Consider the following 26,549-nt stretch of genomic DNA (forward strand, 5'->3'; position numbering starts at 1 on the left):
ATAAAAATATTTTCATTCATAAATGAGTCATTGAGCTTCTAAATTTTGATTAATCTCTGTTTTCAGATGTACACATACAATGTTCTATCTATTTTAAACTGTTCTGTAAGAAATACAACATTACAGAAAAGACTCCGTTAATTTGTAGAAGCATGCAATCAAGTGCTATCGTTAATTAGATAAAGAATAAATAAGTTCTCTCTTTTCGGAACTTTGTTGTTCCGTCTGACACAAGAAGCGCCAATTCAGGAATGTGATTCAAGGTAAGGTCAGCGCCATCTATCTGTAAAAACTGTAGTGAAGTAACTCTCGTAGTTTCACGCACTTGTACGAGAATATGTGGGTGAAGGTGTTGAGTGTTTAGGTGGGATCCATATTTTCGATCAAAGTTTGTGAAATGTTTTTAAAGTTTTTGGGTATTATAGTCGTACTATAAGAGAAGGTGAGTACATTTTTCACTATTTTCTGTCACTGTTTTTCAAAATAACTTATTTTTTGCTAGATCGATGTTGTTGAGACTATTGCTGATGGCTCAATTTTCTTTCTTCCCTACCCTCAGTTTTCTATTGTCCTTTTGGTACAGTCCTTTCATGTTCAGCCGGTTCTTTGGCCTACTAACCCCTCAGCTGAATAGGGTCAATTGCTCATCTTAAATGCATAATAATTTGAATTTTTATTTGGAAGAATTATTACAATTATTTGAAATATTTAATTAAGTACTGTTTCCTAGTTACTGACGAGCGACGTCAGACATCTTAATAATGGCGTCCTCGTTAGTCAGAAAATTCATGAATGTATACACTAGATTGTCACTACTCTGTGTAAATTGTATGTGATCCAGATCAATCATTTATTATTCAGACATTTTACTGATATTTTCCTAATTGATATTAAAAATTGGAAACCATTCACATTTTCCGAATCGATTAGAATTATACATATTTTTCCTTATGTCATATGTTAGAGGTGAAGAGGGGGGGGGAGAAAATTATTATTGGACAGTCGATGTTCTAAACCTCGTGCCCTCAATATTTACAATTTTCCTCTTGTCTGATTTTTAAGCGATAAAACAAGGAGCAAAAGGCTTTTATTTTCTATGAGAGGAAATGTTTCAGTCGTAATTCATATTGTAAGTAAATCATACGGCGAGCAAATTAGTGAATTTTGTTTTTCGAATAACGTGCTATTAGATGCTATGTGCACTTGGTAGTATTAAATTGTTAAGGTTTATTTTTTAAATATGCTACAAATGTTTGGATCTCAAAAGTGAACGATCTAAGCATTTGTTCTGTATTCAAATTGTTTGAGAAATTTGTAAACAAATACATCATGTGATATTTTTTTAAGTGGGCACATGTGTTTTCTGATATATGAGTTTTTGAAAAATATACAGATGAGAAATTTTTCATTCAAATATATAGTATTTGTCTATTCCAAATTAAGCTTCCTTTTTTTAATTGAAAGAGCCTTATATTCTTAGATATGGTTAGAGTTCTTATATGTAATAATTTTAATCAGACTATTTTTTTTTTTTTTTTTTCAAATAGTACCAGTTTCAATATATTTCATAAAAATTACAATCTTATTTTATAGTGGAAAAATATTTCGGCAGTTAAACAATCTGTAAGCAAAACTTTCTGAATTGTTTACTGTAATTTTTAGAACTTTCTTTTATCTGTATTTCGAGGAGATAAGAAACATAGTTCATTAACCTTTACTCCTAAGATGTCTTATTTTTCTTTGAATTGTACCAATGAAATATTTTCTTTCTAATAGTAATTTTAATAAGAACTTTATGAAATCTTAAATACTTTTGTTTCTTTTGATAAATTAGTTAAATTAACCTTGGCATTCATGAATCTTACATAAGCAAAAGAAAAGTATGAAATCTATTTGTATCTGCATTTTTACTTTATTGGGTATATCATTTCATTTTGCTCAAGCAAACTTTTGCAATATGCATTATCATTTTCAATTTTATTTAAGATGGGTGTTGCAGAAATTCAAAACAAAACTTAAACAATTGATTTGTTTCCTGATCATTTCAGATTTAGAAAATTTCAAAATAAACAATGAAATAATCATGATTTGATAGGTAGCACATGAATTAATAATAAATTTTCTACTAAATAGTTTTTTGAAGTCCTTATGAATAATGTATTATGTTTTTATTGGTGTATTTTATCTTTCAACCGGAATATGCAGTATATATAAAGTTCTGAGTATTAGTGTCAGATTTGATGAATAATGTATAAAAATTACATTTGGTGAGATAAATTAAAATTATTTTTGATAATTCATAAGATTTATTCTCTGCTTTTAAGGAAATAATTTATCATGATTTGGCAAAATTTGACAAGTTTTGTTAGAATTTTTTCTTCCATAGCATCTAATACCTGAATTTGACTCCTCTCTTATATTTCAAGAGTGTTGTGGAAATGGGTAAAAGCACATTTGTTTATCAGGGTAGAAAAAACTCTGAAACCTTGGAGAGTTAAATTAAGAATTTCTCCCTTTTCCAAAATAAGAAAATGCTTCAATTAATGTTTAATATTGTGCGAATTTTTGGGCTTTGATGACTTTGGTTTTTCTTGAAGTCCAAAATTTTGTTTTCTTTCAATGTTTACAATTTGAATGCTCATAATAATGAGATATAATAAATATTTTTAAGAGATGCTTTTGAAGTGGTTCTTAATTATCCAAAATATCTTGTGTAATTTATATTTTCTGTATTCTTAAATATTCCTTTTGATTTTACAGCTTTATGTTGTCTTTACTAACGTTTGGCTCAGATGGCATCTAACTCACCTGAGCCATCTTCATCATCTGAATCAAACCAACATGCTTCGAATGAAATACTTTCAAGAGAGGTGCGAACCTTTTGTGACGTGAGTGAATATTCATTTTGTTTTATTAAATTTTATGAGAAGTATTTGCAAAAGAAAAAAAAAAAGGGGACATTTTTGTATTAAAATATTTAGAGATCAAAACAAAATCTCTGAAAACATGACCAGCTGTCTCAGAGATTGGAATAGATATATTACATAGGAAAAAGATATATTACATATTCATAATATATCATGATTTTTAATAGATATATAATAATCTTTTTCCTATTATGGCTTAATTTCTTTAATAATAATTTTGTTCTTTGCAATATCAGTATTTGGTTTTTAGATAAAGTTTAGTTTTTTTTAAAAAAAATACCATTCAATTTGGTTTTTAGTGTATTAATAAAAACATGTTTTTTAAAATTTATATTTTTGTCTTGTTTTATGATAAATTTTATATTATGATCATGGAATCTTAAATCAACTTTTCATTAATCATTTAGTTTTAAAAGTAATTATTTTAATTTTTCTTATTTATTTTCTGTTTTGTTATAAAATTATCCATTACTTAAAAATGGTGAAAGCTTTTAAGTTCTAGAATACACTTTTTTACACATTTTAGAATACGTTTGATGAATATCTTATTGCTGGTCTTGAAGAATTATGTCAGAATATCTAATTTGTTCTTGATTAAAACTCAGTCTGTAAACTGTAAATCTAACTACCATTTAAGTTCCAAAAATATCAAAAGGATGCATCATTATTGGAAAGGCATAACTTTACAAATTTTCAGAATTCTTGTCTATCAGGAAGAAGTACATGAAAAATTATTCGAAGCTTCATTTTTGCAAATTTGGACATCTTCTGTTAACAGTATATAGAAATCAATGAGTTATTGGTTCACAGATGAAAGACCTAAATTTTATTCCAATGCATTTAAAAGACAGAAATTCCATGAAATTAATGAAAGTTATTAATTTCATGGGTGAAAATTCTGAACTGTGTCATAAGATGATGAAAGTATAGATGAACCCAATGCAGTAAACACATCAATGCAAAAGGAGCCTTGTGAAAAGCAAAAACATTTCTAATAATTCAGTTATCTTGGAAGTAGCCAGAGAAAATAATTTGATTACCAAAGAAGGATTATGAATGACTTTCAAGATATGAATTTTCTAGTGCAAATTAAGATAAGAATTAACAAATATAAAGTTTTAATGTTCATATTTGATGTTTAAAATTTTATTGTATTCATATATATTTCATATCTTTAAATATTTTACGTCATATTAATATTAGATTAACCTCATGCCAAAACTACCTATTATGTTTGCTGTATTGCCATGAGTTCTGTCTAATGATTAAAAAAAAATTTTATAACCTCTAATTTATTAAAAAATTACAGTACTTTTATTTTAACTATCGATTTTAAAATGAATATTACTTGTTTTATATCTGTAGTTTATGATAATTTATTCTCTATTGAAATAATTGTTTTTCTTCATTGTAACAATAATACTGATAATTTCTGCAGACATTTTTCAATTAATATAGATTTTGTGGTCATTCTTTTTATAGGTAAATTATGTTAATGAAGGCAATGGCATTGCATTTCAAGCGGATAATTTTGTGAACAGTTACAAGTCGGAGACGGGCTTAGCACCTGTCGTCAGTTATGGCCAATTCAGTATTGACCCGTGCAGCTCATCTGGCACATATGCACAGGTAATTTTTACTGTCTATATTTTTAAACAAATATTTCAGTATTTTTTTTTTTTTACATTTCTCAACTTTTAACTCTTTTTAACTTTTGCTAATGTTGTTAAACAAAGGAGTGATGAATTTTTTTGTTTTTACTCATGGAGAAATGTTTTTATTAGACTAATTAATTGTTTGTATAATTTTATTATTTCAGTTATGTGACAAATAATAAAATTGCTCAATATTGTTTCTTTGTTTATTCATGTTACATTATCCAATTTCTCAGTTTTTTTACACTTTGGTTATTTTTATTATTGAAGGAAAACAATATAAAAATGCTTTTAATTATTTCACAAATGTTTAATATATGTCAATAATGCATTGATTAAAGTTTTATTTTGTTTAAATTTTTCAATACTTTACTGTTTGAAGGGCCCTGTTTGTTGGCACCTTGACTGGCAATGTTTTGTTAGTCCCAACATTTTTGGAGTTTTATTATTGAGATTCTGCAATTGTTTTGTTATTGTTATCTTTTAAATTGCTTCTGTTGTAAAATATTTTGTACTTGTTTTTCTCTAACTTTCTTTTGGAAGCTCGTTGTGTAAAGCTTAATAATTCATGATATTGAATAATTAATGTGCAAAAAAATTCTTTATTAGGTGTCTCTTCCATCATATTCTTCTGTTAGTAGAGTTTCTACTAGCAATCAAAGTTTTGAGCAAGAGTCTTCTGAGGCAGATGCATCGCATGAACAACAGGTTTTCATTACTACTAGTGGAAAAAGAGTCTCAGTTCAGTCAATACCGGTACAGCAAGTAAGTATATTGGCTGTCTGTATTGAATACTGTCCGTCTGCCATGAGAACTCATGCCACTGAATACCTTCATTTATGGTGATTGCGAAAGAAACAGGTTACCATAAAAATAGTTCATATAAGTTTCTTACATTGATATGCTTAATGCCAAATTAGCTATGTTACAGCCAGATTGGCTATTTTGGGCATTATTATTTTTAGTTTTTGCAAACAAATTATTAGAATATATGGAATCTTGAAAATATCATCCTGGTTCTATGTATATGAAAGGCAACATGGATCAAAGGAAAAAATTAAATAATTATTTGTATGCTCGATGATTGCATTATAAAAATGAAACAAAAAAAATCAATGAAATATAATGTAGAATTAAGATCAGTTCATGTGAAAAAAATATATATATTTTCATTTGTGGCAATTTCCCTGGAGAAAACAGGGAATAACTCGTCTAGTTGAATATAAAAACAATAGTATAATTAAATGTATTCTTACATAATTTTTATAAATCCTTGTTTATATCCTAATATCAAGCAAATATTTATTATTAAATATGCATGAGAACTTTTTGATGTATATTTATGTACTCTTTCAAATATCTTTCCTAAATGCAAAATTAATAAGAATTTTACTTAAAAAAATGTTTATAAGTAAATTTGAATTGTAGCAGTTTCAGTATGCACACACTTTCTCAATATAAATAATTTCATAAAGTTTATTTGTAAATATATTCAGATTTTTAAAATAATTCAACTGGACTTTCAGGTCCTTGGCTCTGGACTTAATAGAAAGCCTAAAAGAGGACTTTTAAAAGATATAAATATCGTTTTAAATTATTTTTACTGAAAAAAGTTGTAAAAGCTTACTTCAAGTAGTATTCCAGATAATCAGTTTACCATACTTGAAAAAGAAACACAATTACTGCAAAGATAACATTTTCTTGAAAACTGTCATCTCAAATAGTAGAGTGAACTTTCTTTTTCAATGAATACCAGTGTTCAGTAGCAGTAAAGGAACAGTCCTTGGAGCGAAATACTGTTTGTCAACAGATTCTGAGACAACCACATTTCGACGATTCCATCTCGTTAAAGGGTGAGACGCGGAACGAAGAGTGCATTTCTTGTATTCCTTTTGTCTTAGGATTTCTCCTATTAGATACTAGTAAATGCAAACATCTCCTTTCATCTTTCCTTTCACCCCTAATTTGACGGATTAAACCCATCCTTACACATGCGCATAAGTTTTTACAATCCGTTGCTGAACAGTACTTCAGTGTTATGCATAATTTTATATGCTTGTAATTTTTAAGCCTTTCCTTTCTAAAATTGGAAGGGCATTTTTAAAAAATCAAGATTTAAGAAGTAAATAAATAAATAAAAGAATATGGAATGCAATTCATTTTAACAATTTTAAATGGAAAATTTTATCAAAGAACCAAGTCAATTGAATATAAAGATAAATACAACTGCATCAAAACAAAGAAGATGAATGATATACAATTCTTTTACTGCTTTGAATTGGAGTCAAGAATGTAATAAATCCCAGATATCTTGCAGATTCCTCCCTTTGAAGATTTACTTTCCCTACCTAAACTTGTTCCTATATCAACTACCTTAAACTTAGAGGCAAGAGTTCTCTTGGTAGGCAACCAATAAGTATCTTTTGTGTTTTTAGTGCTTGTATTGACTAGGTTGGCATAGTAATTTTGGTATAGAATTCATATGTTCAAAGGTCAATTCTTGGTGTAAATCAATTGATTCTGGCAATGCTGTGTTAGACCTATGTCATAAGATTATATTAAATGTATTTTAAGTATTTGTTAAAATTGAAGCAAAATTAAACATTTGCATAAATTGGTGGGTGTTTACCCCTTATATTCAACATAAAATTTTCTAAGTAATTACAGCATGCATATAAAATTTGTTATTTAGAAAATTAGAAGCCCCTGCAAGATTTTGTAAATTTTAAATTCCACATTGGCATTGCAGCCTAGTGTTAAAAAACTTATAATGAGTAATCCATTCATTAAAATTCCGCAATAACTATCACTGACATGGATATTAGCTATTGAATGATATCAGTGTCAGCCATTTTTAAAAAGAAGGCATGATGAATATTTTTCTCAGATAGTTTTTCAAATTAGCTTTATGTAATGAATCAAAATAATAATTAGAAAATATCAATTTTTCTAGAGCTTGTTTTTAGATATTTAAAAGATTTCTGGAATTAACACCGAAATTTACTTTACCTATACCAATTTAAAGTAAATTTCATTAAATGTAAACTAAAATATAAACTAAAATTTTTGTTAATTTCCTTATTCTTAATGGTATATCATTGTTAACTTTCGATTGAGATGTTTATTTTAAAAAGTCAAAATGGAAATTTTTTTGTTTTAAATATGTATTTTTAACTAAAAATGATGGCTTTTATTATTTTTCCATGTACAAAGTTTGAAGGGTTTTTTTCCCCCCAAATATATAGTTTAATTAAATTTATAACAAAAAGTAATAGAGTTAAAATATCTGAAGGTTTTTAATCTATTAAAAGTTACATTCTATCTTTCTTAATACAAAGTAAATTAGAGAAGATATTTTAGACTTTAAGAATATAAATTTCACAATTATTTTTTTTATTCAGGATTCTAATAAAATAGGAGCAAATCAATATTTTTTTTATTTGAGAGTGTACATATGCTAAAAATTAATTTGAATCCATTTTTATATACTAATTCCATAATTTAATTTTAAACAATATTTTCTTCAAAAAAAAAAAAATCCTTGTTGAATTTCACTTGCATAATTCCATGTGCTAGAATTATTTTGGCCATTTATGCTACTACAAACTATCAATTCCTTAAAATAAATAGTAAATTTTTTAAAATTATATTTAAAATATAATTTCTCTGAATGAAGTTTAGAAATTGATTTTTTTTTTTTTTTATTATTATTGTAGATATTACAAGGTAATCCTCATGGAGACACAATTCCATCTAATGGTGAATCCCCATCGGCTTCTGGAAATGTAATAGGTTTACATGAAGATTCTGTTGATTCTCATCATTCAGCAGTGCAAGAAGCTGAAGATTCCTTGGAACCTGTTGCATTAGCTGTAGATCATCTTAATCTTCAACATGTGTCTGTTGTACATCACAATCTCTCTGGCTTAGGGTCTGTTCCCATTATTTTAGATCGTAATACCCTTGCTGCATTGCTGTCGGCTGGCTCTCGAGATGGTTCCTTCACTTTGGATGTTTCAAACCTCCCTCGTACAGTGCTATCTAGTCAAAATATTGCCCAAAGGGCAGTTGTTGTGCCAGAACAGGCACAGTTTATTACCTCAGATGCTGCCATTCCTGGTTTGCCACAAAATGTTTTATCTCCCATGTTATCCCAAAAAGATATCTTAACTTCTATGATAGCCAGTCCTTCTACCTCCACTACTTCTGTTAGTTCTGCAGTCGGTACTACATTTCCTAACCATAAGCAGATGCTAGTACAAAAGTATGCAGCTGAAATGCTTGAGCCAACAACGACAGCCAGTTTAATTAATGAGTTAGGAGAGCAGCAACTGATTGAGAGCATCAGTAGTAGGACATCATCACCTTATGTTGTCCCATCAAATGCTAATTCATTAATTGATTCAAATAATATTGCAGTCTATGAAGATCATGCTTCATCTTTACCTTCTACATCAGTTAGTCAGTGTTTACCTTTGGATGTCTATGCTATAGACAGAGGTGTAGCACTTGTTACTAGCTCAAGAGACAGTCCAGAGAGTGCTATCAATGTAAGTATAATAAAATATCTTCTGTTAATTTTCTAACCATAAGGAGAACATTTTTTTTTTGTGAATATTATTTTTATTCCTGTTGAATTGAATGGAAATTTTTTCTTTAGGAGACTGTTGAATTTGAGGCTGTTGCAAGTCATTCATCGTCTCAGCATTCTGTTCAAAACTTTGTGTCCTCTAGTGTTGATCTCGTTCATTCTCATCAGCTGGATCATGGAATGCATTGTACAGTAGACTCAACTGTTGGACCTAAATTACAAGGGGATGAGGTAAATTTTTTCATAATTGTTAATTATTTAAGTTGATTTTATTAAAGCATTTTGCTAATATAAAAAAGTAATACTTTTTTAAATTTAAAAATGCAGCATGTAAGCCATTTTAGGGAGGCAGATATAAAAGATTTTCAGAATTTTTTTTTCTTACCATTTTTAGAAATAGTTAATCTACAGTTACTCGGTTCTTTATGTATGGTATTGAATAATCATAAAAATTACCTCCTTCCATTTATAAAACTTGTGTTTAATTTCATGCACAGATGTGAAACTAAATTGGTTGGATGCTAATCATTAGAATATAAAAGTTTTAGTAATATAAAATTTCTACCAATGAACAAAATTTTTTAACTCCATTTTATTAAATGTAAAATTTTCTTATCCTCGCATCTCCCCCTTCCTTTTTAAAACTCTTCTACTAACTTAATAAAGGAAACTGACCAGAAAAATATGTTTCCAGTTTTATATATTGCTGTAAAATTTTTATTGTGCATTTCCAAATATAAATCAAGGGCACATTTTTTTTCCTTTAAAAAGTTATGTAAATTTCAAACTAGCATATCTGCCAAAATAAAATTTAATAGAAATACATCCTGCAACTTAGAAATGTGGTTAAGAAGTAAATCAAACAAATTATTTTCCATTCAAATCACCATTAAGAAAATAGCCAACATAAAAGGTGTAACTCGTGGACCTATGTTTGAAGCTGGCTCTAATTTGTTCCCTCTTTCTTTTTTTTTTCTTTTCTTTTTTCTTTTCTTCCCCCCCCCCCATTGAATTTCAAATTACAGTTGATTACATTTAATGAAAATGTTAACAGCTTTGCTGCTTGGCATTTCTCTATAAATCTGTCATCTAATGCAGCAATCTAGCAATAATTCATAATTTCTGCAATAAAATAACTCCTTTTCACAAAAAGAATAATTCATTTTTTCCTCTAAAAACTTGAGAAAGTATAGAAATAAAAAGTGCTATATATGGGGATATTTAGTGATTTTTCGCTTATGACACAATTATAGAGATCATATATGTTTATTTGTGAGATAAGCAAATTCATATTGAAGCTGACCCCCATACATTAGAATATGAACTTCATATGAAGCATTAGAAAAAATTTCAATAGCTTATGTATATTCTGAGCTTATGTGGTATTTAGTATGGAATGTATTGTATTTTTTTTTAAATCTAAAAAAGTTCATTTTTCATAAAGACACTGGCTTTGGTCTTTATTTATTCTTTTATATAAGCTTTTAAACAGCTAATTTTTCATGTAATATTTCATGCAGTATTATGTTTGCTTTAACTTTAATGTTAATAGAGTTTTTTTTTAATTAATTTTTATAGAGTATTGTGGACAGCTCAGATAGTTACAATGAACATTTAGAAAATTCTGATAATGTTCTTCATACAACCACTGGAGGTAGGTGATTTTCCATAACTGAATTTAATAATACTTATGTACTAGACATTTGAAAATGATTTGATAACTATAAACACTTAAATGATATGGTGATGTATTATGTTATGATACAAGTTGAAAAATGATGTTGTTACTTCTCATTTATTATTTTTTTATAATTTATTTGTTAAATGTAAATATATTTTTCTGTTAAAATGAAAATATTATTGAAGATTTAAAAGAGGAAAGGACTAAATAATTATTGTCGCTCCATGTTTGTTTCTTTTATGAAGCATAGATTGTCTTAAGTTCCAAGCACTTAAATAAGTTTTTCAGTGCATAGTATTAATTATGCAAGATAACATAAATAATGAGGTTTAGAAATATAAATTGTGATGTTTTGCTATATGGATTGAAAATATGAAGATAAACGATAAGTATGCTTTCAATTTCTTGGTTTGGAATACACTCTGAATTACAATTAATAATAAGTTTAAGTAAAAATTTATGCCTTTATATCATTTTATAACATTAAAACTAAAGGACTGGTATGTTAATTGAACATTTTTCATTATTATTTGTATTTACAATATAGAAGTTCGAATTGTATTTTTTAAAAGTAGTATCTTCTGGAATCTGAATAATATTTTAAAATATTAATTATCAGAATCTCATACTTACAATACATTCTGTGATCTGCAATTTTGTTCCTTTGTAGGTGATTATCATGTCCATATTTCCGATGACAACACAACTAACGAAGCTGTAACATCTGTCTTAAATAACAATTCTAATCTTGAAGCTAACGAAGCACTGAGTTCCTCAAATCATAATTTTTCTAGCAATCAGTGTGAGTATATTAAGTATAAAATTGACCTAAGAATTTTCTTTTTGGTAGTTCATTTCTTAAATCTTAAATTTTCTGTTTTGCCTATATTTATATTTCAATAATAATAATATATTGAGGATTTGGAAAATTGATGGTTATGCTATTTGAATGCAATATAAATGCACACATTTATTCTAATTATGTAAATAAAAATGCTCCATTTTATAAAATTTCTAATACTGGAATAAAAGATAATTTTTCAAATGTAAAGAATATTTTAAATATTTAGTTATTTCTTTATTTCTAGTCTTTTTTTATTTTGTAATGATGTATGTCTTTTTTCCTTTCCATTTTTAAAAGTTTTTTTTTTTTAAATTGGAAACAGTTTAACTGAAGCACATCATAAATTTAAAATAAAATACTTAAAATTGGGAGAGAATGAATTTAGCATCTAATTTATATTATAAACATGAAATTCTTATTTCATGCTTATTTATTAAACATGACTATTTACTATAAAGTTCTTGTCTCATTTTTTAAAAGCCCTCCTCTTTTTTTTTTTTTTTTTATACATAAAAACTTGTATCTTATTGGTGTAGATAGTTTTTGAGAAGGGGAAAAAAAAAAAAAGGCACCAATCAATTTTGGTTTATCTAAGTAACAACCTTATATTTGGTATATAGTTTTCCATTCTTGGTGAAAACTCATGTTGTTTGGCACCATTTTTTGGTTTTCGTGAAGATAATTTGCACTAATTTTTCTGATCAATGGGATTTTACACTTGTACGAAGGTTTGTTATTTTGGATTTAAAATTTATTTGCTAAAAAAGGAGGGGAGCTGTTCAGGTCTTTTATGTTTTGAATTAGTTGAATGTTTTTTTTAAAATTTAATTTTAATAAAATAGGATATAGTTTCCCATTTTAGTATTCATGCCATTAAATTTTGTATATTTCTGAATTAAAGTGGATGAATTGCAAAGCTGTTCCACTGTGAGTAGTGCTACACATCCTGATTCTACCAGAAGTCCTGTGGGAATTTCTGAGAATTCACCAAACTACACTCTTACTCAAGGTTCTATTTCTAATTCTGACGTTGCTCAGTCTGAGTATTCAAGACCAAAGCGCGATCCTAGAAATAATCGTCACTGTAAGTGCAAACTTAGTATTGTGTTCGTTTAAAATTTCTTGCTAAAAAAAAGTACTTAGGTTATTAGATAACTTTTTTAGTAGAAACATTTAATTAACAGCTCTGTATATAATCCTGTTTTAATCAATGAATGTGATTACTGTGGTATTATTATGGTACACAGAGACAAATTCATTTACGTGTTTTTCCTTGTCTTAAAAATTAAGGAGTTTTTTTTTTTTTTTTAATTATTATTTTTTTTAATCTGTACTATTATTTTACCCATAAGTATCTTGAATTGATTTATTTGAAGTTAGTATATCTTTTGCATAAGCAAGTATGATAATTGTATATTTTTAAATAACAAATAAATATCTAACAATTGATTTTATATCAGTTATAAGGATTGTAATAGATATAGATGATTTCCTCTTTTCTTTGGAAAAGTCGGTTCTAATTTTTCTCTGAAATAATTATTCAAGTTGTCTTTAATTTTTTGTTTGTGAATTTCAATCAGATAAAGATTTGTCAGTCACATTGGCTTTCTGTGTGTGGGGGGGGGGGGATTGAAAACAGACGTTATGGAGAAATATCTAAAACTGAATATTTTGAGTTATATGCAACATTAAAGTTGAAAGCTTACAGGAATGCTATTTGTATTAAATTTAATTTGTAATTTCGTTGTAAAATTATGCTTGTTATTTATATTGTAAAGAAATAAATAGATCTAATATAATTTTTTGAGAAACATGAGCATATGAATATATTTATGAAAAGTACTTGATGACGAAAAATGCAGTATTATTTTCTGTTGGTATTGGAACGTTCCTGTTAAATAGATTTCCATATTGCAGCTTTTTTATTCATTTTTGAATTAAATGATTGTTTTTAATTTTATTTAATAATTTTTTTATTTGTCTTTCTTCTGAAGGGTGTGAAGATTGTGGTGCATTTTTTGAGAAGGAATGTTCACTACATAAAATACAACTGATATTTGACAAACCAGTCCTGAGTAGAGCTTGGGCAAGTTTACCAGCTCAATATCTCTATGTGAATAAGATCTCAGTAGATAACGAAGGTGAACCAGGTATTGAATAGGAAATTTTTTTTATTGGTCTTATGTTATAGTGACCTTATATTGTTTTCTAAATCATTTTATTGTATTGTCTAATTTTTAATATGAAAAAAAGATGGACTAATTCAGAAGGAAAGAGTTAATTTTTTAGATTGTTCTTTTCGTAAAATTTTTAATCATGTATCTAAATTATTAAAATTAATCAAGCAGTGTAACCTGCAGTTTTTCCATCTAATGTATGATCTTTCCAGAAATTTTAATACTGTTTTTGTAAGAATTAAAAATAAATGTGATATCCTAACATAATTTTGGTGCCAAACTAAGCATAGTATTAGTTTAATAATATTTAGCCATGGCTCCTATATAAATCATTGTCTGTAAACAGTAGTATTATTTTCAGTTGAACTTTTAAAAATAATTCATGTTTCATAAAAATTCGTAGAAATATGAAAATGATCTATTGTGTCATTGCTATTAACTTTTTTTTTCGTATATTGAGGTAATTTCAATGTAAACAATGTCTAAAAAATGTATGTACAGATAACAAACTAGTTTTCCTTCCTAGCCATAATAATTTATAAATTATCTCCTTGCTTATATAGACAAATACAGATATCGCTTTATCAGATAGAAGGAAAAAAAAATATGAAATAATATAAAAATACTAGAAAAAAATAATTTCTTGCAGAAACAGTGCATATAAAAAGATTGCATAACACATTTACCTATGATTTATCTTGTAACATTCATAATTAGAAAAAATAGTATGTATGCCTGCTATAAATATATATATTTTTTGGTACTAAAATTCCTTTAGCTTTATTAAATAAGAAAAACAAACAGAAAATATCTGAAATATCTAAAGGGTAATATCCTCTCATTGAACAATTTACTGTCTGTATCTTGTCAGTAAAGTTGCAAGTAGTGTGATTTTATAATTTAATCTGTATAATTGATTGAAAACTGATTAATTTAAACAAATTATTGGAGTTTCAAATATATTAAGGTTTTTTCTTTCCAGTTTATGGTGTGTTTGCTAAGAAAACTATTCCCAGGAGAACTCAGTTTGGTCCAATTGAAGGTGTTTTAGTGAAAAGAGAAGATCCACCTAGTGATAATTTCATTTTAGTGGTGAGTTTTTATTTATAATTTTTGTGTTTTATATGAAAATTGTTTATTACATAATCTTAATAATCATGCATGTCCTGTATCAACATTTTGCTGCTTTTGTTTTCACATCAGCAGTGTGATAGGGTAGTGATTTCAGGGTTATTTCAATTAAACAAAATGATATTTGAGAGCCAATGCTAATTTGTCTCCAGATACTGAGATGTCTAGAAGCGAAATATAAAAATAGAAATTTATTATTATGTCCTCATTAAGTACAATAAGAATTTTCAGGTATTGATTAAAATATATTATTTTTATATTATGCAATGAATACAAATGATTTCATTTTATAATATTTATTCAAGTTATTAAAATATTTTAATTGGGGATTTAAATTTTATAACATTTTAATAAATATGAATTACAGATATTTTCATTTACAGTTTGAATTTATGAGTCTTCTTTTTTCCATACATTTAATAGGAAATAACATAGTAAGTCAATTCTAAATCAAAAGTTTGATTAGATTTTTAAACTATCATTGATGGATTGTTTGAAAGAGCTAAACTGTTTAGTTTATTAACTTTGTGGAATGTTAGTTTATTGTAAATATATATATTTCTTATTCCAGTTAGAACATGAAAATAATGTTGCGCTCTACTTGGATACTTCTGATGAATCCATGAGCAATTGGATGCGATTTGTGAGACCAGCAGAGACTCATAAAGAACAAAATCTTGTTCTTGTTCAACAGAATCATTCTCTTTATTTCAATACAACACGTTCTATCAATCCTAAAACAGAACTCAGAGTTTGGTATTCTGCAGCATATGCTGAGAAGTGGGGCTTACCTGTTTTAGAACCTAATGAAGAAGAAAAAAAAGGTAAAAAAATTTATCCTTTAGAAATCTGATGTAGTTAGTTAATCATAGTTTCCATATATGACCAATTTTGATTATACCATGTGTTAAATTCTTGTTTTAAATTGGAATTAGTTGATTTTTTTTTCGTATAAAATATTTACTACATGAAATTTAAATATATATGCCATCTAATATGTAATTGTACACTGTGCTGCATGGCATACTCCCCATTTTATGGTGCGTTTGCATTTTGCAAAACCTTGAATATAAAATACTTTTGAACTTTTTATTGTTATAATACATTATAAGTTATAAGAAATTGTTTTTCAATTTTCTTGTCGTTCCTGAATGATTAGTAGCGGATTATGAAAATTTTTTGCAGCCTATTGAATTTTAAATATACATTATTATTAAATTAATAAAATGTGTAATTCAATTAGTTTGATAAAGTTTAATTTAATAATTAAAATTATTAAATTAAACTTTATAATTGAATATAGAGATCCTTGAAATTTTAGAAATTGGTTATGGGCTAAGAAACATGTCTTGAATCTTCTTTTTGTGTTTTATTCCCTCATTCTGACTATAATTTGAAAAGCAGTGTTTTTTACATATTCAGTTTTCAAATGCATTATTATTTACATGCTTATATGCATGTAAATTACCTGGAAAGAAGGTATGTAAGAAGTCATCATCACAGCTACATGAGTATATTATATATAATTTAATCATTTGTTATATGTTTTAAAAATGTATTACAAAATCATGCAAGTGAATTTTAATTAATTGTAATTAAACATTTGGTTAAGATATTTTGTTTCATTAAAAGCAATATATATATGTTATTATGTTTTATTTGTATTTCAATTTAATAGGATACTTTGTTGTTTACAGCTATGGAAGAGCAAGAAAATGCTTGGCCATGTTTTGAGTGCAATCAAAGATTTTTAACATCTGTTGATCTTCAAAAGCATTTGAACCAACATGATGAAGAAAACAATACAAACGGGTCTCCTCGTAATCGAAATAAAACAAGAACCCGAACTAAGTTTGCCAAGAAAGCACATGCAGCACGTTTAAGAGTAAATATATATTTTTTATTATCATTGGTCAAAAGATAGTGTCTTGTTTTTCTTATTCTGATCAGATGTTATAGAACATTAATATTTATAGTTTCGTCTTGTTGAGCTGCTATTTGTTATTAAATTTAACTTCATCAAAATAATAAAACAATAAATAAATTTCCCTAATTATCAGACAATGGAGAGTGATGATGATTTAAAAGTATGAATATGAATAAAGAATTGATAGAAAGAGTGAAAGAATTTTGTTTTCTGACTTTCATAAACCAAACTACATATTCAGTATTTTCTTTGTACTTATTATTTTTTCAAGAATGCAAAATTTATTTTGTATTTAGATTGAGGGGAGCAGATTATTTCTAGCAAATACATTTTGATTTGTTTTTAAGATTATTTAATTAGTCCTAAGTGCAGATTGCAGATATGTATTCACTTTGTTTATAATCTTCAATCCTACAATTTCCACAAAAATTGATAAAATTATCTTTCATTGATACAGACTATTATGGAAAATGCTGTAGATGGTGAAAATTCTCTAATAAGGAAAGCAAGAGGAAGGCCACCTAAGAAATATAAGGTTTCTTGATTCATTTATTTCCCTTCATTAAATCAATCAGGGCTTCTTAAACTATGGGGCTGCAATTTGATATGTTATTTGAGCTTAGAATCTTGAATATAGGGACATTATTGCTTGTTTGGGAATATTTTAGAGAAAATGTCTATCATAAAATAATTACAATTTTAAAACTTATTTAGGAAGCCAATTTCAGAATTTTAATAAAATCAGTGTTGCTATTTCTTTAAAGATAGGATTCCTTTACCAAACTCTTCTAATTAATTGTGTAATAGTTGATTTTCTGATTTTCTTTTAATTTTTTGTTTGTTTATATAAAATAAGATACTTTTAAATAGTATGCACAGAACCACAGATTTAGTTTTAATTAAAAAGTATTTGCTGCTTTTAATTATTTTAATAACATTTATTTTCCCAAAAAGTAATTGTTACTTCTAATTAATGAGTCATTTGTTTAGCAAATATAATTATGATTTTTTTTAAAAAAGTGGAACATTTTAAACATTTATTATAAAATTTTTAAGAAGTCAGATTTAAAATAATTAAGTTCTAAAGAAATTGTTATGGGCTTTGATTTTTGCACAACATAATTTTTAAAATAGTTCCACAAACCTTTTGAATCATGTATAAATATAATTTAAAGCAATGTTTATTTTGCTGTATTCTTTATTTAACAGTCAGATATAGTGATTAATTCCTGAAATATTCAGACGAGATTTGATATTGATATAAATATCATAAGTATCCTTGTATAGAAGAGAAAATCCCCCCCCCTATCTTTTCTTTAATAGGACCAAGTTCATTGATACGACTTAGTCTGCAATTTGAATTGTTTAATTCAGTGATACTCTCTCTTAACTTTAGTGGAGAAGGGATCATCCATCTAAAAAATAGATTTAGATCTCAAGTGATCCACATGGTAGTTAATATTTAAAAATGGCTGAAAATTGTCTTTGTAAAACAACATTTTTTAAAAAAAAATTTGTTTAACTGTCAGTTTAATTTTTTACATTTCTGCTCATGTTTTATTTTGGGAAACAAAAATGCTTTTTGATGCCTCTGAAGTCTAAGAAGCCTTGAATTAAGAAAATAGTGGCTTTTATAGAACTTTTTTCCTCTTTCCTAAACTGAATTTGGCTTTATTAATTTAAATACACTTTGAAGCATGAAAATAAAATTTGCTTCATTGATAGGAAAAGTTTTATTGCTCTTTTTGAAAATTCAATACTTTTTTTTTTTATTATAATAGTCTTCAAATTTTGTGATTAGTTCTTGAATAATAATAATAATTGATACAAATACAAATAAAACAAACAGAATTTCTTAACTAAACTGTGAATCAATTTACATAGCTTTAACTATGAATGTTATTGAGTAAAATAAAGATTTTTTTTTTTTTTTTTTTTTTTTTTAAGTTGATAGTTAAACATAGCTATGATGGTGCTCAGCATTATTAGGTTCTTGCATTGAAAACAAACTTTTTTCAAGCTTTTGCTTCAAATATATAAATCAAATGCTCAACTAGTAGACATTTCTACTGAATTTATCTCTTAGGTGCTGCTCAATATGATAAATTAAAAAGTAAATATTAACTTTCTTATTTTCTTTATTGATTCTTAATATGCGAATTTCTACATAAGGAATGGTTCATTAATCATGTGTACTCAGCTTTTTTATTAAATTGAGAATATTATTTTTTCAAAAAATGTAATGCATGCGATTAAGAAATTGAAATATTTTTGTTTCTCGATTGTAGATACCTTCTAAACAAGAAGAATACAAGTGTGATATTTGCTTGAAGAGCTTTCCACGTAATTACAGTTTGCAAAGGCATTTAATTATGCATACAGGAGAGAAAAAGTACAAATGTCCAATTTGTGATATCAAATTTAGTCATGTTTATAATCGGAACAGGTGGGTCCTTTTTATTAGTACTTACATATAGAGGCATGCCCATTTGAATATTGTTTGTATTTGAAGAGCAATTTGTATTCAAAATATTTCCTATAAAAATGAGAGAAATTACATTTGCCATGTTTTAAAGGTTTATCTTAAAGAGCTGGTTAATAAGTTTTTTTTTTTTTTTTTTAAATATAACTCGATATTTGAAATTCCATTTTTTTTTAAGTAATCAGTTTGAAAATGTCATGCAAAATTGAATTACATTGTAAATTTGGGCTGGAGATGGTTTGATGGATCAATATCCACCATAAAATTTCTTATTTAGAGTTATCTGTTAATTCTATTAACTTCTTCTTACTAAGTTTGTAAGTAATTTTACTCTAATTACTTTTCTTATAATTTAAATTTTAATACTGCTAATCTAGAAATTAGTTTATTGTAATAAAGATTGCATAATATTACTTAAGTGTTTAAATTCATCTTTTTAGGCATGTTCGCAGGCATAAGCATGATAATGGTGATATGCAAATCATGAAACCAGTGAAAACTCTATTTAAAAAGAAACAAGGTGCTGAATGGGTTTGCATCCATTGTGGTCTGACATTTGACAATTCGAATGTACTTAATCTACATACTTTAACTCATGCGGCTGAAGACGTTGCATTTAGTGAAGAGCATCCATTCTTGGAGAGTAGTATTGGTACTGAAGATGGCTTTGAGGGAAGTGACGAAAGCAAATTAGGGGGTGAAGAATTGCATAAATGTCCAGAATGCACTCAGGTAAATCCACTACTCTCTTCTGTAAATTTCTTTCCTTTCTCCATTTTTAATAAGAATTTAATGAAAATACTGAAGAATTTTTTAATAAATTTTGTTTAATTTAAAATTTTCAAACAGTACTTTTTTAATTGAAGGGGAGGCAGTTGATAACTGAAAGAAAACATTTTGATAAAAAAAAATTATTGTATTTATATAACAATTGGTATAAAATATTGATATTTGGTAATTGTGCTGAAATTTTTGTTAATTGACAGTAATCCATATTCTCATATGTAAATGTTATTACCTGTGTTGTTAAAATACTTTTAGGTATTTGCTGACCTAGAAGGAAGGAGGCAAATGCTAAGAACTTAGCTTTCTGTTACCTTATCACTTCACTTGATTTGGCTTCTCTTTCTTGACAAACTCTGATATTTCTAAAATCCTTTTTTTACAAAAGCTGTAGATTGACTTCTTTGAATTAAAGTTGTGTTTTAAAATGTTAATGCACTAAATTAAACTATTAAACTTGAACATGCACTTAAAAAAATATATTGAATTGTTCTTTACCTTAAATTTATGCAAAAGTTGTTACTTCTAAAGTAAAAAAAAAATTTAAAATATATATATATATTAGTTGGAAGATACTGCGAATGTAAGAAAATAAATCTGTTTTCATATATTTCTCATTTTTGTCTCTGAATCAAAGATGTAAATTAAATGAATTGATTCTGATTTTTTATATATTATTGAATTTTATGAACGATGTTTCTTTATTGATAGAATATATATATATATTTGTTCCTTTATAGGAATTTTCCACCAGAAGAGACTTAATAGAGCATGCAAGTGTTCATGGGAAAATTGGGAAGCAGCGTTGTTTCCGAGGAATCATTAATCCTTTGAAACCTTTTAAATGTAATTTGTGTTATAAATCCTTTGCTTCTGATGAGCGTCTTATTAGACATTATCTAGTACATGGAAGTGAAGATTCAAAACCTTTACAGTGTGACATCTGCTATAAGCGATTCTTAAATAATTCAGCTTTGGCATGTCATATTAAAGTACATAGGTAAATTTTTCCATCATTTTTGCTTATTAAATTTTAATAAGTTATTGGCACAAATTTGATAAGTATTGGCTAATTTTATTAATTATATTTTAGTGATGAGCGGAAATTGTATGAGTGTCCCATCTGCAAATCGGAATTTGATCAGATTGTTGCTTTGAAAGAACATGTTCACGTTCATAATGAAAATGGAGTGTATCGTTGTCCTAGTTGTCATAAAGTTAGTACTAATTACTAATTGATATTTTTGTTATATTCTTATCATTCTAAAAATTTTATTTATTCTTTCAAATTGCATTTATTAATTTTACAAAAATAATTGTCTTTAAGTAGGAATAGTTTTTTAATGTGTTAATAATTTTTAAACTTTCAGTATATGATTTTTGTTCTCATTTTCTTTATTTATCAGTAATATAAAATAACTTTTGCAACCTTGAAATTTGCTTTTATATTACGTAATTAGTTATTAAAAGCATTTTAAAGCAAAACCTATTGTTCCTTTTTTTTTTTTTTTTTTCTGAAATAAGAACATTGAATATCAATTTTTTAGATGAATTTAATGGTTATAAATTGTGAAATTGTTTGTTAAATGAGACAATTGAGAAACTGTAATAATTTGTATTTTGTCCACTTCCTTCTTACATTTGTATAATTAAAATTTTCCATTATTCTGTATATGGTGAAACTCTAAATTTTGTCTTTCTTAGGTATTTGAAGAGTACAATCAAGTACGAAAACATATTCGAGCATTTCATTCTGAAAGGCGTTATCCCTGTGACAAATGTGAAAAAATATTTCCACGTCCAGATAAATTGAAATTACATATGTTGAGACATTCAGATCACCGTGAGTTCCTGTGTGCCAATTGTGGTAAACAATTTAAAAGGAAAGACAAGTTGAAAGAGCACATGAAACGTATGCATGCTCCAGATAGAGAAGCTAAAGTGAATGCCAAGAATTCAAAATCATCTGGTTCAAAGAAATTTGTTCCCAAGGTACATATATATTTTCAGAGTTAATTATTTTGTATATTTAATTTTATAATATTTTCCAGTTAATATGTTTTTCAAATATATATTTCAGGTCTCGCCAACAGATTTTCATCGATTTATTTACAAATGTCATACTTGCCTCCTTGGTTTCAAACGAAGAGGAATGTTGGTTAATCATCTTGCAAAAAGGCATCCAGATATTAGACCAGAGACTGTTCCTGAGTTGAATCTTCCTATTTTAAAAACTACTAGAGATTATTATTGCCAGTATTGTGAAAAAGTATACAAGTCCAGTTCCAAACGTAAAGCCCATATCCTTAAAAATCACCCTGGCTCAGAGCTACCAATGAGTAACAGAAGAAAGGTAATTTGGATTTCCAATCTGGATATATGTGATGCACTGTAAATGTTAACGTATTTATTTTTTTAATTTAACATTATACTTTAGTAAATTTTTCATGCTTTTCCCCCCTTATATGTTATTATTATTATTCAGATCATTTTCTGTTTTATTGTTTTTCATTCTTGATTATAATGTTAAAATAAACTTCAGATATGAAAAATGTGATAAGAAAATCCAAGTAAAATGCTTTACTTAAAGTTGGTTAATGTCTGAAGTTCAATTACATTTTGGATAGTAGTAAAATTATCAATTAGAATGAGTTCTGCATATTTTTCTCTTTAAATTGATCAATGTCGGCTTAGTTAGTATTCAGCTGCATTTTTTTATTCTCCCTCCTTCTATATATTAGGTTATGGTATCATTTTAAAGTTAGTTTTCATTATAATTTTTATCCATAATAGTATTTTCACCCTTTTGAAATAAATTATTCTTCAATACATTTTATGGGATGAAGTTATCTTTATAATTAATATGAATTTGCTGTATATGTGCTAATTCTTTGATTAGACCTGTTGATTTTACTGCACTATATTAATCTTATAATATTAATCGATATCATAATTAATACTATATCTTTTATGATAAATATATATTTGAATCATCGGTTTGGGATAATATAACTTATTTAAAATTCGAAATAATTCTTTGATGTTATTTTTGCTGTGGCTTCATTCCTTTTTTACATGATTTTAATACAAGCGAGTGTAAAAAGTGTTTTGTTTCCCTAATCAGTTATGTAGTTAAAATATAAAAAGGGATTAATTACTGAAGAGTCGGAGAAGTTGATTCTTCTACGTGTTTTATATTTTTACTTATAATAAGATTTTTTAATGCATTCAGCAAATGCTCTGTCTCAATTTCAGATTAATTTAATAATTAAAAAATGAATAATTGTGTTTTATTTGCATGAGGCAAAAGTTTTTTTTATTCACTAATCATTACTTTTTGGTCTATTGAATTATATGATATAAATTCCTTCTTTAGTTAGATACTAACAACTTCTTTTTTGTCACTTAAGGGTGGAGTACCTGATATTCCTGGTTTGCCAAATCCCACATTTTCACAGACAGTTGGTAGCATCACTACTCATCCCCATCATTGCAGCTGGTGCCACAAACAGTATGCTAGCAAGGCTAAGTTATTGCAGCATCAACGCAAGAAACACGTGGACATGCTGGCTCTCAGCTATGTTGCCAACAATACTAAGGTAAGTTTTAGATTCTGTCCTTTAAAATCAAGCTATAAAATTTAAGAAAAGAATGCATTGAGCTGTAGGAAACTTGGGTAGGAATTGCATTTGATATGTTCATGTGTCTTCCCATATTATAGAAACCATGTATTAAATATGACTGGAAAACATAAGTTTTAAACAAGAGAAATTTACATAAAAATTATCATTTTAATTATAACTTCTATAGGTCAACATTGAACAGTGTTATAACTCAGTATGTTTTGAAAATGTTTACATTTTATTGAATTTACTTTATAGTGTTTCTTTAAATTTTATTTGAATTAAGGTAAACACTTATATTTCTAAGTTTTTGTTTCATTTAGTATAAAATCTATACATAGTATAAAATGAAGTCGCCTGAATGCGTCTATGTTTGAACCACAAAAACTCGAGAAATAATTAATGGACATTGGAGATATTTTTACCATTTTGTAGAATATTTATTGGGGAAGGTTTTAGTACATTAAAGTCATATCAAAATAAAAAATTTTTTTATTTTGATATGACTTATAATTGCTATTTTAATTATTATGTGCATGCACGAAAATCTTAAACTGTGCACGTGCAAACAGCAAAAGCTGTTGTATGCATAGGCGATACATTTCTTTGTTTACCTCTGTTTGTTAGTCAATCACGTCAGAACGGCTGAGTCTTTTTATCCCAAGTTAACGAGGTTAGACTTAACGTTTTTTCGACCAATTATTTCAAATGATTCTGTTTATTTTCTTAGTGTTTGATGCATTTAAAATTAAACATTGTTAATTAATCGATCCTTCAGATTCATTCTGAAGTACTTTTAAATTAAAATAAAACAGAATAAAGGAAATTAAAGGTTTCTAATCTGCATTGCATTACCCCAACTGGTGTGGAAAATTCACACATATGCGTTAATCCAATTCGCGTTGAAAATTCACACATGCGCAGTTTGTTCTTATTGTTGACAACTGTATTTTCATTTTAATTAAAAGTTTAAAAATTATTTGTATTATACTATTATGTATATCTCAATTGATAAATAAAATAGACTTGATTTTTAAAAAATACGGACTTGGTTTGAATCCTCTGCTAACCCAACTCTACAAGGACCGCTATATAGCTCTGGCTGTAGCTGCCTCAGGCATTGCTGCAACTTTGCTTAGCGGTGGCTGAATGGCACATTCCGTTTTCTAACTGATGCTTAATCTTGTGAGCAAAGATACCCCAACATGCAACATCACCAAAAACAGTGGCCAGGGAGTCCTTTTGCAGCAGTGCAAGTTAATATTATGGGACGAGTGCACAATGTCACAGAAGCATGCATTAGAGGCGTTAAACTGCGGCCTGCAGGACATCCGTGGCGACCAGGCGGCGTTGTCGTTGACAATGACCTGTTTGCTATTTTTGTGAGCACTTGTACTATCAAACCACCTCCAGATGTGGGATAAATACAAGGATGCTTTATCAGAAATCTTGCATATCCTGGATGGCACTCACAATGACCTAATCTTGAACGGATCTTGGGTATTGATTGAGGCACAAGATGCCTTAGTCAATTCTCATACATATACATCAAAATTTCCATGCAAACGAAGTCGTGGGTAATAGCTAGTTAATCGTGAAATATGATTAAGTTGTGGAACATAAAAAATATTATTGGAAATTTATTTAATTATGGGAAAACCACTGGCTCTCTACTGCATGGTTGTCTGGTTTTTGTTTTATTTTGAATACCTAGTTACATGCAATTAAATAATTATTTTTACAGGTGGAACCAGTTTGTGATCAAGGCACTCAAGTTACTGGACAAATTGTTATTGAGAGTGTAGGATCAGCTGGTCAAGAACCTTCAACTGTCTTAATTGATGCCTCGAAGCGAAAGATTCATTACATTGATAAAGATTCTCTAGTGGTAAGAAATTCCCCCTTTGCTTGTGCAATTTCACTTATTAATAATGCTTAAATCAAAAATTCTTTAAATACATAGGCAAGTCAAAAATTATCTACACTTTTCATTCTACAGGTTCTTACATGAAGCTAGGGTTATACTAGGTGCATCATTTTTCTACGTAATCACCCTCTTTTTCAATGCACTTGGCCCAAAGGTCAATGAGCTTATGTATTCCTTCGAAATAAAAAGTTTTCGGATGGTCATGAAGCCACTTTTGCATCGCATTTTGCACATTTAAATCTGAGGCAAACTGGCGACCATGCAAAGCATCCTTGAGTGGACAAAAAAAAATAAAAGTCAGGTAGAGCTAGGTCTGGACTGTAGGGAGCGTGTTCCAACAACAAAACTTTCTCCGATAACAAGCCTCGACGTTTGTGGCAAATTGCTGGCTTCAGCTTCTTTTCCAACGTTTCACTGTAACTCGCGCTGTCGATTGTCTTTTGCTTTTCCATAAACTCTTCCATTATGACCCCCTTTGTGTCCCAAAACACATTTAACATAATCTTTCCTGCGAATGGTCCAGTCTTGGAATTTTTTCTTATTGGAAATCCTGGGTGTTCTCACTGCATACTCTGCCGCTTTGATTCTGGCTCATAGTGATGAACCTATGTTTCATCTCCAGTGACTATTCTGCTTAAAAATGCATCACCTTCGTTGTTGAAATGATTGGGTAAGCGTTGACGCGAGTGAGCTTGTGTTCTGCAGTAAGCTTTCTTGGTACCCACCGTGCACAGGCTGTATGAAAACCGAGCTCACTGTGGATGATTTGATGGGCAGAGCCATGACTGATGTTCAAAGCAG

The 26,549-nt window shown here is 27.8% G+C and overlaps 1 protein-coding gene across 3 annotated transcripts in view; it reads left to right on the forward strand.

Annotated features, from left to right (window-relative positions):
• Window positions 1-330: 330 nt before the first annotated feature.
• LOC129968726 (PR domain zinc finger protein 10-like) overlaps window positions 331-26,549 on the forward strand; it is a 31,627-nt gene continuing 5,408 nt past the window's right edge. Inside the window, exons 1-22 of one of the 3 annotated variants that reach the window (XM_056082908.1) lie at window positions 331-442; window positions 2,761-2,888; window positions 4,410-4,556; window positions 5,192-5,347; window positions 8,299-9,132; window positions 9,243-9,404; window positions 10,752-10,827; window positions 11,525-11,656; window positions 12,600-12,782; window positions 13,693-13,848; window positions 14,858-14,967; window positions 15,578-15,830; window positions 16,704-16,891; window positions 17,391-17,468; window positions 19,222-19,379; window positions 19,856-20,147; window positions 20,939-21,198; window positions 21,292-21,415; window positions 21,903-22,190; window positions 22,279-22,551; window positions 23,609-23,797; window positions 25,566-25,709. In XM_056082908.1, coding sequence (XP_055938883.1) covers window positions 2,793-2,888; window positions 4,410-4,556; window positions 5,192-5,347; window positions 8,299-9,132; window positions 9,243-9,404; window positions 10,752-10,827; window positions 11,525-11,656; window positions 12,600-12,782; window positions 13,693-13,848; window positions 14,858-14,967; window positions 15,578-15,830; window positions 16,704-16,891; window positions 17,391-17,468; window positions 19,222-19,379; window positions 19,856-20,147; window positions 20,939-21,198; window positions 21,292-21,415; window positions 21,903-22,190; window positions 22,279-22,551; window positions 23,609-23,797; window positions 25,566-25,709 — 4,299 coding nt within the window. In that variant the 5' untranslated portion in view covers window positions 331-442; window positions 2,761-2,792. Of the gene's footprint in view, window positions 443-1,040; window positions 1,130-2,760; window positions 2,889-4,409; window positions 4,557-5,191; window positions 5,348-8,298; window positions 9,133-9,242; window positions 9,405-10,751; window positions 10,828-11,524; window positions 11,657-12,599; window positions 12,783-13,692; window positions 13,849-14,857; window positions 14,968-15,577; window positions 15,831-16,703; window positions 16,892-17,390; window positions 17,469-19,221; window positions 19,380-19,855; window positions 20,148-20,938; window positions 21,199-21,291; window positions 21,416-21,902; window positions 22,191-22,278; window positions 22,552-23,608; window positions 23,798-25,565; window positions 25,710-26,549 lie in introns of those variants that run through there. The other 2 variants (XM_056082909.1, XM_056082910.1) reach the window with 2 other exon arrangements.

This window comes from Argiope bruennichi, chromosome 5 (genome assembly GCF_947563725.1).
Source record: "Argiope bruennichi chromosome 5, qqArgBrue1.1, whole genome shotgun sequence".
In the NCBI taxonomy this organism is placed as follows: Eukaryota; Metazoa; Arthropoda; class Arachnida; order Araneae; family Araneidae; genus Argiope; species Argiope bruennichi.